The sequence below is a fragment of the Lepus europaeus genome, chromosome 23 (assembly GCF_033115175.1).
Source record: "Lepus europaeus isolate LE1 chromosome 23, mLepTim1.pri, whole genome shotgun sequence".
Taxonomy (NCBI): Eukaryota; Metazoa; Chordata; class Mammalia; order Lagomorpha; family Leporidae; genus Lepus; species Lepus europaeus.
Window position 1 is genome coordinate 16,391,694 of NC_084849.1, and position 17,765 is coordinate 16,409,458.

Below are 17,765 nucleotides of genomic sequence, written 5' to 3' on the forward strand. Positions count from 1 at the left end.
TTGAATTTAGCCACTGTTCTCATAGTCCCTTAGCTCGCCAGTAAAGGAACGAAAGCACTGCCTCAAAAGAAAACCTTCAGCCATCTAAGCAGGAAGCGCATCACAACGACTCTGACCTATGATCTGCGTCTATTTCATCTGCCAAGAAAAGGTCCAAAAGGAGTTGTATCTCCTAAAGATCAAACATCTCACTTCTCCAGCTTCTCGCATTAGCGTGCTCCAGTAAACACCGGAAACTGTGACCCCTGCTAATGCCATCGAGTATGAGAGGTAAACATATCCAAGTTCATAATTCAGAAGAAAGTCTCAAGTCCTTACTTGTTCTGTGGTGAGCAGGGTCTTGTTAAATACTGGCACATTGGGAGCAGAAGAAAAGCAAAAGCGATCGTTGCAAGAACTAGAGAAAGAAAACAGAGAGTTAGCTGTTGTTTTAAGAAAATGGAATGTCTTCTAGAAATGCAGTCATTTCCCAAAATACTTTTCTTTACAGGTGGATACAACTGACTTAATTAACCAGGGAGGGAAAATTCCATCATTTGGTACTGCACAGATACCCTAATTTAAAAACAAAAAAATACAAAGTGCCTGATTTGAAGTAGGGAAAAGCACAGGTTATTTTTCTCATTCAATTTAATTCAATGCTGTTTCAACATGTGGAATTTTTTTTCCCTTTAGGATTAAAAATAGAGAAATGTGGCCGGCGCCACAGCTCACTTGGCTAATCCTCAGCCTGTGGCGCCGGCAACCCGGGTTCTAGTCCAGGTCGGGGCACCAGATTCTTTCCCGGTTGCCCTTCTTCCAGGCCAGCTCTCTGCTGTGGCCCGGGAAGGCAGTGGAGGATGGCCCAAGTGGTTGGGCCCTGCACCCGCATGGGAGGCCAGAAGAAAGCACCTTGCTCCTGGCTTCAGATCAGCGCAGCGCAGCGGCCATAGCAGCCATTTGGGGGGTGAACCAATGGAAGAAAGACCTTTCTGTCTCTCTCTCACTGTCTAACTCTGCCTGTCCAAAAAAAAAAAAAAAAGAGAAATGCATTTACCTGCTGTACATATTGTAAAAACTACTTGAACTGAGTCAAAGAAGAAGAACATTACTAGAAGAGACACAGATGCTCCAATTGGAAGGAACAGAGCCTGGGTAGAATCGATGGTTTGGATACCTGAAACAGAGGAAAGGCCACATGAATAACTTACTGTGTAACAGGCCCTGTGCCCATGCCTTGTGTATCTATGTTAATGTCTTAAAATCTGGGTCAGGCCTGTGAGTCTCTCAACAAGACCACGACCTCGGTTCCTCACAGTGCTGTCCTACAGCAGGTGCTCACACAGTACTGGAACAGATTCACTCCCTATGGGTGCTGACCATCCGGATGATGGGACATGAAGAACAAATGCAATATCAGAGGTAGGAACAATTCTGGTTAGTCTATCTGACAATACTGGTGTATAGGTATGGTGAAGATGGTTAAACTCATTGACTAAAATAATTTCTCATTATCTGTGAAAATTTAATGTACTCATGTTCTCTCTTTCCCACCGCTTCTGATGGCTGAGGATTCGACGAGACATAGTTGAAAGCAGTCAATCAGAAAAATCACTTTATGGGAATATTTTAAGGTGGCAGACGAGAAATGGGAAAACCCTCTCCTGGGAGAGAGGAGGATTAAGCACAGTGGTTCTCTTCTGAGCTATTCAATAGAATCACCTGGGCAGCTCTCAAAAAATTCTGATTCCCAGGTCCAACCCAAGACCAATTAAACTGAAATTTCTCAAATTAGGACCAGCCAAAAACTCTCCCAAAATTTTATTATGCATCCAGGGTTGAGAACCACAAATAGAATATTTGGTAGAGAAGGAAAACATGGCAAAATTTGATTACCACTGAATAAAAAAAAAAAAAGTTACCATCTTGTATGCTACCTACTTCCAAATTAACCTTGTTGAAATGTCATAAAGTACATGAAAAGAACCAAAGAATCTTCAAATGATCTATTATAATGCAATATTATAAATCAAAGTCTTGCTTCATTAAATTAAGTCTATGAATAAAATACAACCAGGATGAAGATAACAAGATCAAAGGGTTGCAATGATCAACCAACATTTAAAAATCACTCTTATGTATTTCAATTTCTTTGCCTGGGGGCTGGTATTGTGGCCTAATGGTTAAGCTGCTGCCTGCAGGGCCAGCATCCCAAATGGGTGTTGGTTCAGGTCCCGGTTTGCTCCACTTCTGATCCAGCTGGGAGAGTAGCAGCAGATGGCCAAGTGCTTGCTCCCCTGCACCCATGTAGGAGATCCAGAAGATCCAGGTTCCTGGCTTTGGCCTGGACCAGCTCTCGACATTGGGGGAATGAACCAGCACATGGAAGATCTCTAATGCTGCCTTTCAAATAAATCAATCTTAAAAAATGTCTGTCTGCAAAAGAACTATTCCGAAGTTTTTGGTGAAATAAAGCATGAAATATTTCCATAAAATAAAACTGCTCCCTCGTGGTCAGGCAGATGAGCGGAATGAGCCAGTTGGGAGCAGGGCGATTTGGATTCTGAGCATCTACATGACCAACTGAAACGACCTAGGAAGCAGTCTGCCCCGAGCTCCGGCCAAACCCGTCCCACAGCTCTGGGACACCTCAGCTCCATGAGATCCCTACAAAAACCTTCACCTGGGCATTTGCTGAATTTAAGGACTCTGTGGTAGTTCAGAGGAGAACCAGAGGAACAAATTTCAGTTGCTTGTCACTACAGAAAATAATGGTTTCTCAAATAAATGATGGTTGATCCACAGAGGGGAAAAACAAACTATTTTTCAAAATCTATAAATGTTAAGACATGCCCCCACCCTCTGAAAACAAAGCATCATAGTCCACAGGTAAATTATGTTGGTTCAAAGTTCAAAGAAAAATTATAAACAGCTGGCTGCAACACAGAATGAAGGAAGTCCGTTTATTTTTTTAATAATCTCAATTTTAGATGTTTAGTCTGCAATTAAAATGCAAAACTATGAAGAACCTTGTAGAATATTATGTTGCATTCTTTATTTTTTCTAAAGCACAGATTTTAAGCCAGCAGGCAATGTCACAGGGCAAGAAAAGCTTCTTTGCTCACTGACAATATACTACCTAAAACAACAAACATGGCTTCAGTTCTGTACTTCCTGAAGGTTCCGAGATAATGGTCTTGAAGGGAAGGAGCGCATTAATTAGAAATTCTAGGCAAACTCCAGCAACTTTAAAACAAAAGAGAGCGGGGGGAGCACTGTGGCACAGCGGGCTAAGCCTCTGCCTGCGGCGTCAGCATCCCATATGGGTGCTAGTTCGTGTCCTGGCTGCTCCTCTTCTGATCCAGCTCTCTGATATAGCCTGGGAAAGCAGCAGAGGATGGCCCTAGTGCTTGGGGCCTTTTGCCCATAGGGGAGACCCAGAAGAAGCTCTTGGCTCCTGGCTTTGGATCAGCCCAGCTCCGGCCATTGTGGACATTTGGGGAGTGAACCAGTGGATGGAAGACCTTTCTGTCTCTTCCTCTCTAACTCTACCTCTCAAATAAATAAAATCTTTAAAAAAACAAACAAACAAACAAAAAAACTAAGCAAAGCGGAACAGTCATAACTGGGAAGACTTATCCAACTGCAGTTGCATTGTTTTTAAAGCCAAAATCAACATAAGAAATAGACTCAGTGATGGAATTAGTAATTCTGTATGGCACCATTATCTTCTTCAATGAACATAGCTAAAGGCTAAACATACATTTGGTTATGGAATAGGTACCGGGTACTACACCAATGTATTGTTGATACTGTTAAGAAAACTGATTTTGGGACCAATGCTGTGGCACAGCAGGTTAAGCCACTGTCTGCAGTGCCCTCAGCCCATATGGGTGGCTAGTTCAAGTCCAATCCAGCTGCCTACTAATGGCCTGGGAGAGCAGCAGCAGATGGCCCAAGTCCCTGGGTCCATATATTCACATGGGAGACCCGGGAGAAGCTCCTGGCTCCTGGCTTTGGCCTGGCCCAGCCCTGGCTGTTCCAGCCATCTGGGGAGTGAACCAGCGGATGGATGATTTCTTTTTCTCCTTCTCTAAAGTCTGCCTTTCAAACAAAATACATAAAATCTTAAAAACAAAAACACTGATTTTGCACCTCCATGTAAAAGCCATGCTCTATAGTAAGCAACAGGAGGGGTTAAAAAAGTCATTTCTGTATCTTGTGAAGTTCAAAGTCTGGGAGAAGATTAATACATGTATCTCTACGAATGAAGACAATCCCAACTGCATATTTTCATGGTTCAAAGAAATTCTATGTGAAGTTTGACTTCATGATGTCATATAATGGCAATGTATGTGGCTTTTTCTTTTTTTCTAAATATTTATTTATTTGAAAGGCAGAGTTATAGATAGTGAGCAAGAGACAGAGAGATATTCCACCTGCTGGTTTACTCTCCAAATGGCCATAACAGCTAGGGCTGCATCAGACCGAAGCCAGGAGCCAGGAGCTTCTTCCTGGTCTCCCGTGTAGGTGGCAGGGGCTCAAGCAGTTGAACCATTCTCCACTGCTTTTCCAGGTGCATTAGCAGAGAAGCCAGATCAGAAGCAGAGCAGCCGGGACTCAAACCACGGTGTCCATATGGGATGCTGACACGGCGGGCAGAGGCCCAATCCACTACGCCACAATGCTGCTGGCCCCTGGCTTTTTTTCCTTGATGCGCTTAATTTCAGTGAAATGAAGACCTGATGTGCCAGGGGAAGGCTCTATATAGGATTCTCGGGCAATGCAGGAGTCAGAAACAAGGTCAGGGGAAATCAGCGAAGATCCGGAGGAGCTCCCTACAGCACCCATTACCTTTCTTTCCCACTGTTTTCACTATGAACCATCACACAGAAAAGTACAAGATGAAGAACTCAGAGAGCTGTCACCTGTCTCACATACTCGGGTCAAGGAGCAGCCCCACTCACAGTCTCCCAGGTCCCAATCTACTCTCTTTCCCCCAGAGGTGATGATGATCCTGACTCTCATGGTGTCTTCTTTGTTTACTTTACATTTTTCCATGGAAGCACGCATCCTTCAAAAATAAAATAATGTTTACTTTTCCTGCTTTTTGAATAATACACACTGACATCTGTGGCATGTATTTTGTGTCTGGCTTCTTTCACTCTGCATTATTTGTTAAAATCATCCATTCTGTATGTGAAGCTGTAGTTCACTTTCATGGTATGAATCTAAGTACAATTCACCCATGCTATGGTTGAACACCTGGGTTGTTTCCAAGGTTTTGACTTTGAGCTTCTTTTGTTGTTGTTAATGTCTGTCTATTTACATTTACTTAAAAGGCAGAGACCGGTGTGTGTGTGTGTGTGTGTGTGTCCATCAGCTCATTCACTTCCCAAAGGCCTGCAACAGCCATGACCAGGCCAAGCCAAAGCTAGGTGCCCAGAACTGCAGCAGGTTTCCCTTATGTACTGCAGCAGTCTAACCACCTGAGCCAACATCTGTAGCCTCCCAAGATGCATTAGCAGAAATGCTGGATTGGAAACAGAGCCACTCAGACTTGAACCAAAACCCTGACATGGGATGCTGAAGTCCCGAGCAGCAGCTTAACCTGCAGTGGCACAGCGCCTGCCCCTTGAGCATTCTTGTACATGACATTTGGTGTGTATGTGCCTGTCTGCTGAGTGTGTAACTAGGAGAGACACTGACAGGTTCCATGGGTGAGCAATCGTGCCACCCTGTGGCTCTCCAGTAGCGTACAAAGGTTCCTTCTTTCTGTGCATCCTCAGTGACATTTTAGCTGTTCTGGCAGATGTACAGTGCTGTTTCCTATTTTTTAATGGGTATCACACTTCCTGGAAGGCCTGTTCCATCTGCTCCCATACCCCTCACCTCTGCTACTTCCATGTGGTTTTAAGTCATCCAGATAGGTGCAGTGTTTCTGTAACCTGGAACTGTACAGTGAGAACCATTCCGTCATTCTTCCCTGTAATCAGTCCGACACTCCCTTGCCAGAGGCTGGTATCGTGCGGGGTTAAGCCGCCGCCTCTGACACTGGCACCCTGTATCAGAGTGCCGAGTAGAGTCCCAGCTTCTCTGCTTCTGATCTAACTCCCTGCTAGTGCACCTGGGTCCAAGAGTCTAAGTACTTGGGCCCCTGCCCTCCATGTGGAGGACCCTGATGGAGTTCCTGGCTGCTGGCTTCAGCCTAGCCTGGCCCTAGCTGTTGTGGCCATTTGGGGACTGAACCAGCGGACAGAAAATCTCTTTTACTCTGCCTAAATTCATACCTTCCTTTTCTTAGAATCTTCTCCCCAATTCTTCACATTTCTAATCCTCCAGATTTCAATCTCTTTACACAATCTCGTGTTTCTGTTTATCTTTTTGGCTGTTATTATTTCTTCATTCTTGACAAATGTATCTTGTTCTCCATGCCACCCCTTCAATCTAGAATGATATTATATTCCATTATCAAGTGCCAGCCTTCTTAGCAATGGCTGCTTCTTTCTTCACACTTCTCCTGATTATGTGGAGCTGGACTGTATTCTATTCCAATCTGTCCTTATCTCTTTTGGTTATCTGTGGCTCAGAGTAGGCACTAAAGAAATATGTTGTTGAATATAATTAAGTATAATATAGGAAAACATATTTAAGAAAACATCTATATAAGAAGTTTTTCTAGTGGTTTAAGCTACCTGTGTCCCACATCAGAGGACCTGGGTTCAGTATCTGGTTCCAGCTTCCTGCTAATGCAAACTCTGGAGAGCAGCAGTGACGTCTCAGGAAATGGGTTCCTGGCCGGTGCCGTGGCTTAACAGGCTAATCCTCCGCCTTGTGGCACCGGCACACCGGGTTCTAGTCCCAGTTGGGGCGCCAGATTCTATCCCAGTTGCCCCTCTTCCAGGCCAGCTCTCTGCTATGGCCCGGGAAGGCAGTGGAGGATGGCCCAAGTCCTTGGGCCCTGCACCCACATGGGAGACCGGGAGAAGCACCTGGCTCCTGGCTTCGGATCAGTGAGATGCGCAGCGGCCATTGGAGGGTGAACCAACGGCAAAAAGGAAGACCTTTCTCTCTCACTATCCACTCTGCCTGTCAAAAAGAAAGAATTAAAAAAAAAAAAAAAAGAAGAAGAAGAAGAAGAAGAAGAAATGGGTTCCTGACACCCACGTTGGAGATCTGGACTGCATTACCAGCTGCTGGCTTCAGCCCCAGCCACTGCAGACATTTGGGACGTAAACCAGCAGATGCAAGCTGTCTCTCACATAAATTAAAAAGAGGCATTACACTACATTTTTATTTTACTTATTTGAAAGCAGAGTTGTATATAGAGAGGGAGAGTCAGAGAGAGAGAGAGAGAGAGAGAGAGGGAGGAGGGAGAAAGGGGGAAGAAGGGATCTTCCGTTCGCTGGTTCACTACTCCCCAAATGGCCACAACGGCCACAGCCAGGCCAGGCCAAAGTCAGGAGCCCAGAGCTCCATCTGGATCTCCCACATGGGTAGTAGGGGCCCAAGCACTTGGACCATCATCTGCTGCTTTACCAGGTGCATTAGTAGAGAGGTGGAGCAGCCAAGACTCAAACTAGCACTCATACAGGATGCCGGTGTTACTGGCAGCAGCTTAACTGTGCTAAAACACCAACCCCTACACAATTTTTTTAAAAAAGATTTACCCTATTTATCTGAAAGACAGAGAGGGAGGGAGGGGGAGGAGGGGGGGAGGGGGGGAGAGAGAGAGAGTGTGTGTGTGTGTGTGTGTGTCAATCTTCTACCCGCTGGTTCACTCCCCAAATGGCCACAACGGCCATAGCTGGGCCAGATGGAAGCCAGGAGCCAGGAGCTTCATCTGGGTCTCCCACTCGGGTGCACGGACCCAAGGACTTGGGCCATTTTCTGCTGCTTTCCCAAGTGCATTAGTAGAGAGCTGGACTGGAAGTGGAGCAGCTGGGACACAAACCAGTGCCCAAATGGGATGTCAGCATTGCAAGGCAATGGCTTAATTGGTTACATCACAATGCCAGCCCCACCCTATATACCTTTTTTTTTTTTTAATATTTATTTATTTACTTGAGAGGTAGAGTTACAGAGAGTGGGAGAAACAAAGAGAGGTCTTCCATCCACTAGTTCACTCTCCAAATGGCAATGGCTGGAGCTTTGCGGATCCAAAACCAGGAGCCAGGAGCTTCTTCCAGGTCTTCCATGAGGATGTAGGGGACCAAGCACTTGGGCCATCTTCCACTGCTTTCCCAGGCCATAGCAGAGAGTTGGATCAGAAGAGGAACAGCCAGGACTAGAACCAGCAGAGGATTAACCTACTGCGCCACAGCACTGGCCTCGCTACTATTCTTTAAACTCTGATTAATAACAAGAAATAGAACTGATGGGCTGATATAATCACTTATATCATTTGAGAAAAAAATTGTACTGAGATACACACTATACCTTTCTCGGATGTTTTGTGATGCAATGTATAGATGTATAATTTGTATTAAGAAGTAGATCTGCATATATACTACATATCAAGGGACTTTAAAAAACATTTTCAAGAGTAATGGAAGTGATTTGATGAAAATCTTTATAAAAAGTGAGCTATATAATAGTCTAATGTGAAAATAATATTTAGTACTGAGTTTTAAGTGGTTCCTAATAAGTTATCAGTATGAAATTTTATATCACACAAGGATCTATGTCATAAGTTTAAGAAAAGGCTCATTATATTTAAATGATTCTTTTATGGTCTTTATCATGTGTACTTTGCATGGCTGGGGACAATGAGACATATTTAGCTGAGTGAAAACTGGTTTGCAGGGTATTATAATAACTAGAAAAAATATGAAATGATTAAATGATCTTCTCCAGCTTCATATCCCTGGTCCTCTATCACCATTTCATCCAAGGTTTGATTAGAGCCTTGGTATTTCGTTCTCACTAGATGGCGACTTCAACCTGTCCTAACAGGGCTCGTTCACTTGGCCCTGTGTGTTACAACACGGTCTCCTCTCCTTCTGAGATGACTTCCTCTCCACCCATTTGAGTTCACATTTCAAGTCCAATTCCACTCATTGCTGCTCACCGGCCTTGCCTTTCTCTTTGTGCATGGGTGTTGAAATGACATCATCTTTAGAGCTTACTCTGATCCACTGGTAGCAGCTGCTTGTTCAGAAGGATTCTGATGCTATAGTGAGGGTCAGCGAAAGAGCAAAAGTACCTGGCCAGGTATGGGAGGTGAAGGGATGCCTGCCGTCTCTGTCTTAGCACCTTTTAACACCTCAGAAAGAATTGTTCTCATACTTTTGTAACTTTAAAAATATCTAACAGGCTAGCAAGATTTGATTCAATACTATTTCTAATTCAACTATTTCCATAACAAGCACTACAAATTTTCTACAACTCTCATTTTTTGGGGGAGGGGGCAGGTAAATTTACCAAGTGTGAAGCTATCACTATACCACAGAGTTTTAGGTAACTGTCATCACCCCAACATAATTCTTCTTCCCATCCCTAGTCCCAACAACCATTAACTACCTCTTCTCTGATATGTTTGCTTTTTTGTAATTTTCATACAATATGTGGTTTCGGGACAGGTGTTGGGCCTGTTCAAACCCCAGCTGTTCCACTTCTGATCCACCTCCCTGCTTCCCAGCTCTGCTGCCTGGGAAAGCAGCAGAAGATGGCCTAAGTGCTTGGGCTCCTGCACTCGTATGAGACACCTGGAAGAAGCTCCTGGCTCCTGGCTCTGGCCTGCCCAGCCCCAGCCGATGTGGCCATGTGGGGAGTGAACAAGCAGATGGAAGACCTTTCTCTGTCTCTCTCTCTGTAGCTCTTTCAAATAAAACAAACCATTAAACAAACAACAAATAATGCGTAGTACTGAGCTTCTCTCACTCAGCATGTTTTCAGGTTTGCCCACACGGTGGCATCTGACAGTACGTCATTCCTTTTAATGCTATGTAACGCTCCCCTGTAGGAATGCACATGTTTTCTTTATAAATTCATACATTTATGGGCCTTTGTGTTTCTACTTCTTGACTCTTAACAAATGACACTGCTAAACATTTTGCCATATAGCACACTTTTTTTTTTTTTTTTTAAGAATTCTTTTAACAGCTTAACATCTGGAGAGACTTATACTGCTTAGTTCTATACGTACTTCAGGTAGCTCTTTTAAGTTACAGGATGAATTTATTATCAACACTCTCAAAATTATCAACCTTAGCCAAGTACCAAACTGAAGCCCCAGACTGGCAAACACGAATCTTGCTGCTCTTTAAGAAATAATCTCAGGAGCAAGCTTTGAGGACACAAGAACTCAGTAGTTCAGACTCAACATAAAAATGTAACTACACTAAACATAGTCCTTGAACCTATGAATTAACTAGGGGTATAGAAGGAACCAATGAAGACAACTGTATGTATGAAAGTTAACTGGCACAAAATGTCTTACTATTGTTGGTGCTGTTGCCATTAAAAGACCCAGAAGAACTGTTACTGTCTTTCTCTTTATCTTGATTTTCAAAGTCCATATTAAGAGACCTGTGGGAGAAAAAAATTACAGGTAAGTCTTACTTTTGCTTCAGAAAGCAGCAGGTCAGACAGCTGAGTCATGAGACAGTATTTTAAAGCGCGAAGACACTGGGAAGGAAGGTCTCTTTCTGAATAACTCGGGAAAGCCTCTCGCTGTCACACCAGGAAACAATCTCTGTCCCTTCTGACATCACAAGAGTGCAGGTGAAAGCACCCCCATGAATCCTTAATTACTTCAAGATTCACAAGTTTTGCTCACTTAAGGAACTTTACATTTTTTAACTAATTTATCTGACAGGCAGAGTTAGACACACACACACACACACAGATGTCTTCTATCCGCTGGTTCACTCCCCACATGGTCACATCTACTGGGGCTGGGCCAGGCTAAAGCCAGGAGCCAGGAGTTTCACCCAATCTCCCACATGTGTGTAGGGGCCCAAACACTTGGGCCATCCTCTGGTGCTCTCCCAGGTGCATTAGCAGGGAGCCGAATCAGAAGTGGAACAGGCAGGATTTGAACCAGCGCCCACATGGGATGCCAGTGTCATAGGCAGTGGCTTTACCCGCTATGCCACAATGCTGGCCCTTTTAATTATTTCCTCATGGTAAAAACCTAGAAGGAGAAACGTGGGCCAAAGGGTAAGCACATTTTGAGACTTTTACACACCACACAACTATTTACAGAAAGGCTGTACCAATACACTCTGACAGCAGTGCAGCAGAGTGCTGGTCCTCTCCACCACGTCAGCTCCGCTTCCTCAACAACAGATGTTTGAGTTCTTTCTATATCTGAATTACCCCAGGTACCAGAGGGACAATAAATAGTGAGCCAAACTCCAGCGGATTTTACACACATGGATTTTCAAGGGTGGGGAGTGGGGTGGCAGCTGGTGTACCCATACTGGGGCACCTAGCTCGTGTCCCAACGATTCCACTTCTGATCTAGCTTTCCGCTAATACGCACCCTGGAAGGCAGCAGGTGATGACTAAGGTACTTTGGTCCCTGCCACCCACTTGGGAGCCCTTGACTTAGTTCTGGGTTCTTGGCTTTGGACTGTCCCAGCCCTGGCTGTTGGGGCATCTGGGGAGTGAACCAGCAGGTGGAAGATGTCTCTGTCTCTCAAGTAAATAATAACAACAACAACAACAATAAAAAATGTGAAAGGGCAGCCCAACAGATGAAATATTTATAAACCATAAATTTGATGTGAGACTTTTATCTAGAATATATAAAAAATCTTTAACCATTCAATAATAAAAAAGAAAACCTGATTTAAAAACAAAAGAATACGAACAGACATTTCTACAATGATACACAAATGAACACATGGAAAGACATTCAATGTCATTACCCATCAGGGAAATACAAATCACAATCACAATTAGATACCACTTCACACTACAATTAAGAAGGTAGATAATAAGCAACTGTTGGCAAGGATAGAAAAACTAGAGCCTTCATACATTGCCTGTGGGACTGTAAATGGGTGCAGCTGCTCTGAAAACAGAATTCACCCACGCTGACACCTTGATCTTGGACTCCTGAGAAAATGAACTTCTTGTTTAAGCTAGCCAATCTATGGTATTTTGTTATGGCAACCTGAGCTAATTAACAGATCAGAGATCATACTTTATATGCCATGAATCTTTTAAATTGAGACTTATTTTACATACTAAGATATAATTTATATTAGGAAATATTCCATGTGCACTTGAGAAGAGTGTGTTTTCTTACTGGATGGAGTGTTCTCTAAATGTTAATTAGGTCAAACGGATCAAGAATATTAGTCAAGGGGTGGGTACTGTGGTGTGGTAGGATAAAGTCGCTGCTTCAGCGATGCCCACATCCCATACTGGAGCACGGTTCGAGTCCCAGTTATCCCACTTCTGATCCAATTCCCTGCTAACACACCAGGGAAGCAGCAAATGATGGCTCAAATGCTTGGGCCCCTGTTACCCATGGGGGAGATATGGATGGAGTTCTGGGCTCCTGGCTTTGGCCTGGAGCTGTTGTAGCCATCTGAGGAGTGAGCCAGCAGATGGAAAATTCCTCCCTCACCCAACCTCTCCCCTTCACTCTGCCTTTCAAATAAGTAATAAATATTTATTATTATTTTTTTGGACAGGCAGAGTGGACAGTGAGAGAGACAGAGAGAAAGGTCTTCCTTTTTCCGTTGGTTCACCTCCCAATGGCCGCTGTGGCCAGCACGCTGCGTCCGGTGCATCATGCTGATCCGAAGCCAGGAGCCAGGCGCCTCTCCTGGTCTCCCACACGGGTGCAGGGCCCAACCACTTGGGCCATCCTCCACTGCCTTCCCGGGCCACAGCAGGGAGCTGGACTGGAAAAGGACCAACCAGGACAGAATCCGGTGACCTGACCAGAGTGCCAGCGCCGCAGGCGGAGAATTAGCCTAGTGAGCCGCGGTGTCGGCCCAAATAAGTAATAAATATTTAAAATGTTGGAAGGGAGGAACAAGTATTGCATAGCAGTTTAAGCTGTGGCCTGGGATGCCTGCATCCCCTATCAGAGCGCCAGTTTGAGTCTTGGCCACTCTGCTTCTAATCCAGCTTCCTGCTACTACACCTGAGAGGCAGCAGATAAAGGCTCAGGTGCTTGGACCCTCCCACCCTTGTTAGAGACTTAGATGGAGCTCCAGGCTGGCTCTGTCCTGGCTGTTGTGAGCATTTGGGGAGTGAAAACAGTGTATGGAAGATCTGTTACTTTGCCATTCAAGTATGTGAAAATAAATAAATATATTCTTTAAGAAAAGACTATTTTTCAAGTCTGTTGTACCCTTGCTGATTTTGTCTACTTGTTCTATCCATTACTGAAGTCTTCAGCTGTATCTGTGGGCTTATTTCTCCTTGAAGTCCTACCAGTTTTTATTTCATGTACTTAAAGTTGGTTTATTGGATGTATAAGCATTCAGGACTGTTATGTCCTCTTGTTTAATTGACCCTTTGTCATCTTCTTTGATATTAACATAGCCGTTCAAGGTTTCTGTTGATGCGTATAAGCAACATATATATTCTTCCACCCTTTAATTTTTAACTCTTTTGGCTTTATAATGTGTTTTTTTGTAGGCAAAAATATAACTGGGTCTTGCTTTTTTATTCAATCTGACAATCGCTCTCTTAAATATTGAGACCGATTCATTTCCATTTAATGTGATTATGACAGAGTTAGGCTGGACATCACCTTGCTTTTTGTTTTCTGCTTGTGACATCTTGTTATTCTTTACTTGCTCTTTGGATGAATACAGATTTTGATTCTTTTACCTCCTTATTTCAGTCACTGCTGTACCATTTATAGTATATGAAAGTACTTCAAAAAGTTTGTGGAAGATGGAATTAAAAGGTGCTTGCTTATTTGGGTGCAAATTTTCTTTTGAAATCTATGTATATGAGGGGTCTTCAAAAAGTTCATAAATATGTATGCTACGGGGAAACTGCATGGATTTCAAAGAGTTTTTGCACCAGAACATCTTTTAACTCCATTGTCCAGCAACTTTTTGAAGTATCCTTGAACACTGTGAATTAACAGTGTATGTTTTTTTTTATTCATCCACTTATGTCTTAAAAGTTTAAAAATTTAAAAATTTATTTGAAAGGCAGAGTAACAGGGGTAGGGAGAGGGAAAAGAAGAGGGAAGAAATATCCTCCAGCTGCCGGTTCCACACCCCAAATGGCTGCAACAGCCCGTGCTGGGCCAGACTGAAGCCAGGAATCAGAAACTCCATTTAGGTTTCCCATGTGGCTGTGCAGGGGCCCAACTGCTTGGGCCGTCTTCCACTGCCTTCCCAGGTGCACTGGCAGAGCTGCATCAGAGCGGAGCAGCCAGGACTCAAACCAGAGCTCTGATGCTTGTACTGCAAGCTGTGGCTTCACCCGCTGTGCCACAAGGCTGGTCCCATTTTACAGTTTTAAATACGAAAAAAAAATATTATCAATGTATTTACCACTTCTGGTTATCTTCATAATTTCTTTGCATAGATAAAGATTTCCAATTGGTACCATTTTTAAATTCTGTCTGAAGGATTTGAACATTTCTTGTGGTATAAGTTGGCTGGTGATGAATTCTTTCATCTTGTATATGTCTGAAAACATCTTTATTTTGCCTTTATTTTTGAGTGATGTTTTTTCTATAGTATTCTATAATGACTGATTTGTGAGCCACTGTTTTCATGAGTGTTGGGAAAATCTGGCCATTATTCCTTTTAATATTTTTCTGTCTTTCGTATTCTATTTCAGGGACTCCAATTACTGATACATAAAGTCACTGGAGGTTTCTCTGTGATGTTCACTTGATAGCTCAATTATGTTCTTTAATGTTGATGGGCATTTAGGTTGATTCCAAGTCTTAGCTATTGTGAATTGACCTAAATGCCCATCAACAGTAGACTGGATAAAGAAATTATAGGATATGTACTCTATAGAATACTATACAGCAGTAAAAAACAATGAAATCCAGTCATTTGCAACAAAATGGAGGAATCTGGAAAACATCATGCTGAGTGAAATAAGCCAGTCCCAAAGGGATAAATATCAAATGTTCTCCCTGATCAGTGACAACTAACCGAGAACAAAAAAGGAAACCTGTTGAAGTGAAATGGACAGTATGAGAAACAGTGACTTGATCAGCCCTTGTCCTGAATGTTGATGAACAACTTAATACTTTATCCCTTTTAGTATTTTTTTGGTTGTTGTTCTACTTAATACTATTGGTTGAACTCTTTAATTAACACACAATTATTCTTAGGTGTTTAAATTTAACTGAAAAGTGATCCCTGTTAAATATAAGAGTAGGAATAAGAGAGGGAGGAGATGTACAATTTGGGACATGCTCAATCGGACTTGCCCCAAACGGTAGAGTTAGAAACATGGCAGAAGGCCGGCGCCGTGGCTTAACAGGCTAATCCTCCGCCTTGCAGCGCCGGCACACCGCATTCTAGTCCCGGTTGGGGTGCCGGATTGAGTCCCGGTTGCCCCTCTTCCAGGCCAGCTCTCTGCTATGGCCCGGGAAGGCAGTGGAGGATGGCCCAAGTCCTTGGGCCCTGCACCTGCATGGGACACCAGGAGAAGCACCTGGCTCCTGGCTTCGGATTAGCGCGATGCACCAGCCACAGTGGCCATTGGAGGGTGAACCAACGGCAAAAAGGAAGACCTTTCTCTCTGTCTCTCTCACTATCCACTCTGCCTGTCAAAAAAAGAAAAAAAAAAAAGAAAAAAGAAACATGCCAGGGAATTCAATCCCATCACGGTGGCATGTACCAATGCCATCTCACTAGCCAAAGTAATCAGTTTCAGTTCACAGCTGATCATAATGATAGGATTAAGACTCAAAGGGGGCCTGCGGGGTGGCTCACTTGGCTAATCCTCTGCCTGCAGTGCCGGCACTCTGGGTTCTAGTCCCAGTTGGGGCATCAGATTCTGTCCCGGTTGTTCCTTTTCCAGTCCAGCTCTACGCTGTGGCCCGGGAAGGCAGTAGAGGATGGCCAAGTGCTTGGGCCCTGCACCCAATTGGGAGACTAGGAGGAAGCACCTGGCTCCTGGCTTTGGATTGGCACAGTGTGCTGGTCATAGCAACCATTGGGGGGTGAACCAATGGAAGGAAGACCTTTCTCTCTGTCTCTCTTTCTGTCTAACTCTGCCTGTCAAAAGAAAAAAAAGAATTAAAAAGGAGAGAACGATCTAACATGGGAAGTGGGATACACAGCAGACTCATAGAATGGCAGATGTCATAAACAGCACTCTGGCCTCAGAATCAGCCCTTAAGGCATTCAGATCTGGCTAAAAAGCTCATGAGAGTAGTTTAGGCATGGAAAGCCAAGACACACTGGCAAAAAACAAACAAACAAACAAAAAAACAACTAAATGAAAGATCTCTGCAAATGAGATCCCAGTGGAAAGAACGGGCCATCAAAGAAGGAGGTACCTTTCTCTGAAAGGAGGAGAGAACTTCCACTTTGACTATAACCTTGTCTAAATAAGATCGGAGTTGGCGAACTCAAAAGGCTTCCACAACCTTGGCAACTCATGACAAGAGCCTAGGGTGATTACTGACGCCACAAACAGTGTCAATTGTTAAGTCAACAACAGGAGTCACTGTGTACTTACTCCCCATGTAGGATCTCTGTCCTTAATGTGTTGTAAAATGTGAATTAATGCTATAACTAGTACTCAAATAGTACTTCACATTTTGTGTTTCTGTATGGATGCAAACTGTTGAAATCTTTACTTAATATATACTAAATTGATCTTCTGTATATAAAGATAATTGAAAATGAATCTTGATGTGAATGGAATGGGAGAGGGAGCGGGAGATGGGAGGGTTGCAGGTGGGAGTTATGGGGGGGGGGAGGGAAGCCACTGTAATCCAAAACTGTACTTTGGAAATTTATATTTATTAAAGTTAAAAAAAAAAAAACACAAAATTCTTAGGACCAAAAAAAAAAAAAGTTCTTTACATGATTAAAAGACATGCAGTCTCTTATTTCACTCTGGATGTTCTCTACTGCTGTACCTGCAAGGTCACTCATGTTTCCTTCGTTAGTATCTGATTGCTACTAATCCAATCCAGTCTCTTAAAAAAAAAAAAAATTTTTTTTTTCTAGAAGCTTTAAATATTTTGCTATCTTCTGTGTATTTATCTAATTTGTACATTGGTAATACAGTTATAAAATCTATTTTGATGTGCTTCTCTGCTAATTCTAACATCTGTGTCAGTTCTCTTAATTATTCTCTCATCATTGGTCATGTTTTCCTTCCTTTTTTGCCTGTCTGCTCTTTGCTTGTATGCTAGACGTTCTGAATTTTACCCTTAGTGTTTTTATTACTAATGATTGCTCAGTACTTTTATATGCCTACAGGTTTTGAGCTTTGATCTGGGATGCTGTTACTTGGAAACAGTGTAATACCTCTTGTTTTCAGAATTCATTAGGTGGGTCTGAAGCAATGCACTGTCTAGAGTACTTATTTTCTATCACTGAGGCAAGATCTTTCTTTCTGCTTTGTTGAAATTTATTTATCTATTTGAGAGACATACAGATGGAGTGCGAGTGAGCACTCCCATCTGCTGGTTCACTCCCCAAGTGCTCAAAATGTCTAGGACAGAGGCAGGGAAAAGCCACAATCCAGGTCTCCCATGTGGGTGGCAAGAACCCAATTACTTGAGCCATGAGTGCTACCCTCCCAGGGTCTGCATTCCATCCCAGAGCTAGGGCTCAAAGCCAGGTACTCTGACTCTGCAGGTGGGCTCTTAC

General features: G+C 43.4%; 1 protein-coding gene across 1 annotated transcript in view; it reads right to left on the reverse strand.

Annotated features, from left to right (window-relative positions):
- Window positions 1-17,765, reverse strand: part of SPPL3 (signal peptide peptidase like 3) — a 141,713-nt gene that overhangs the window by 15,547 nt on the left and 108,401 nt on the right. Inside the window, exons 3-5 of the mRNA XM_062182420.1 lie at window positions 10,421-10,509; window positions 1,037-1,156; window positions 319-397 (exon numbers count right to left, since the gene is read on the reverse strand). Of these exons, the coding sequence (XP_062038404.1) occupies window positions 319-397; window positions 1,037-1,156; window positions 10,421-10,509 (288 nt within the window). The remainder of the gene's footprint in view (window positions 1-318; window positions 398-1,036; window positions 1,157-10,420; window positions 10,510-17,765) is intronic.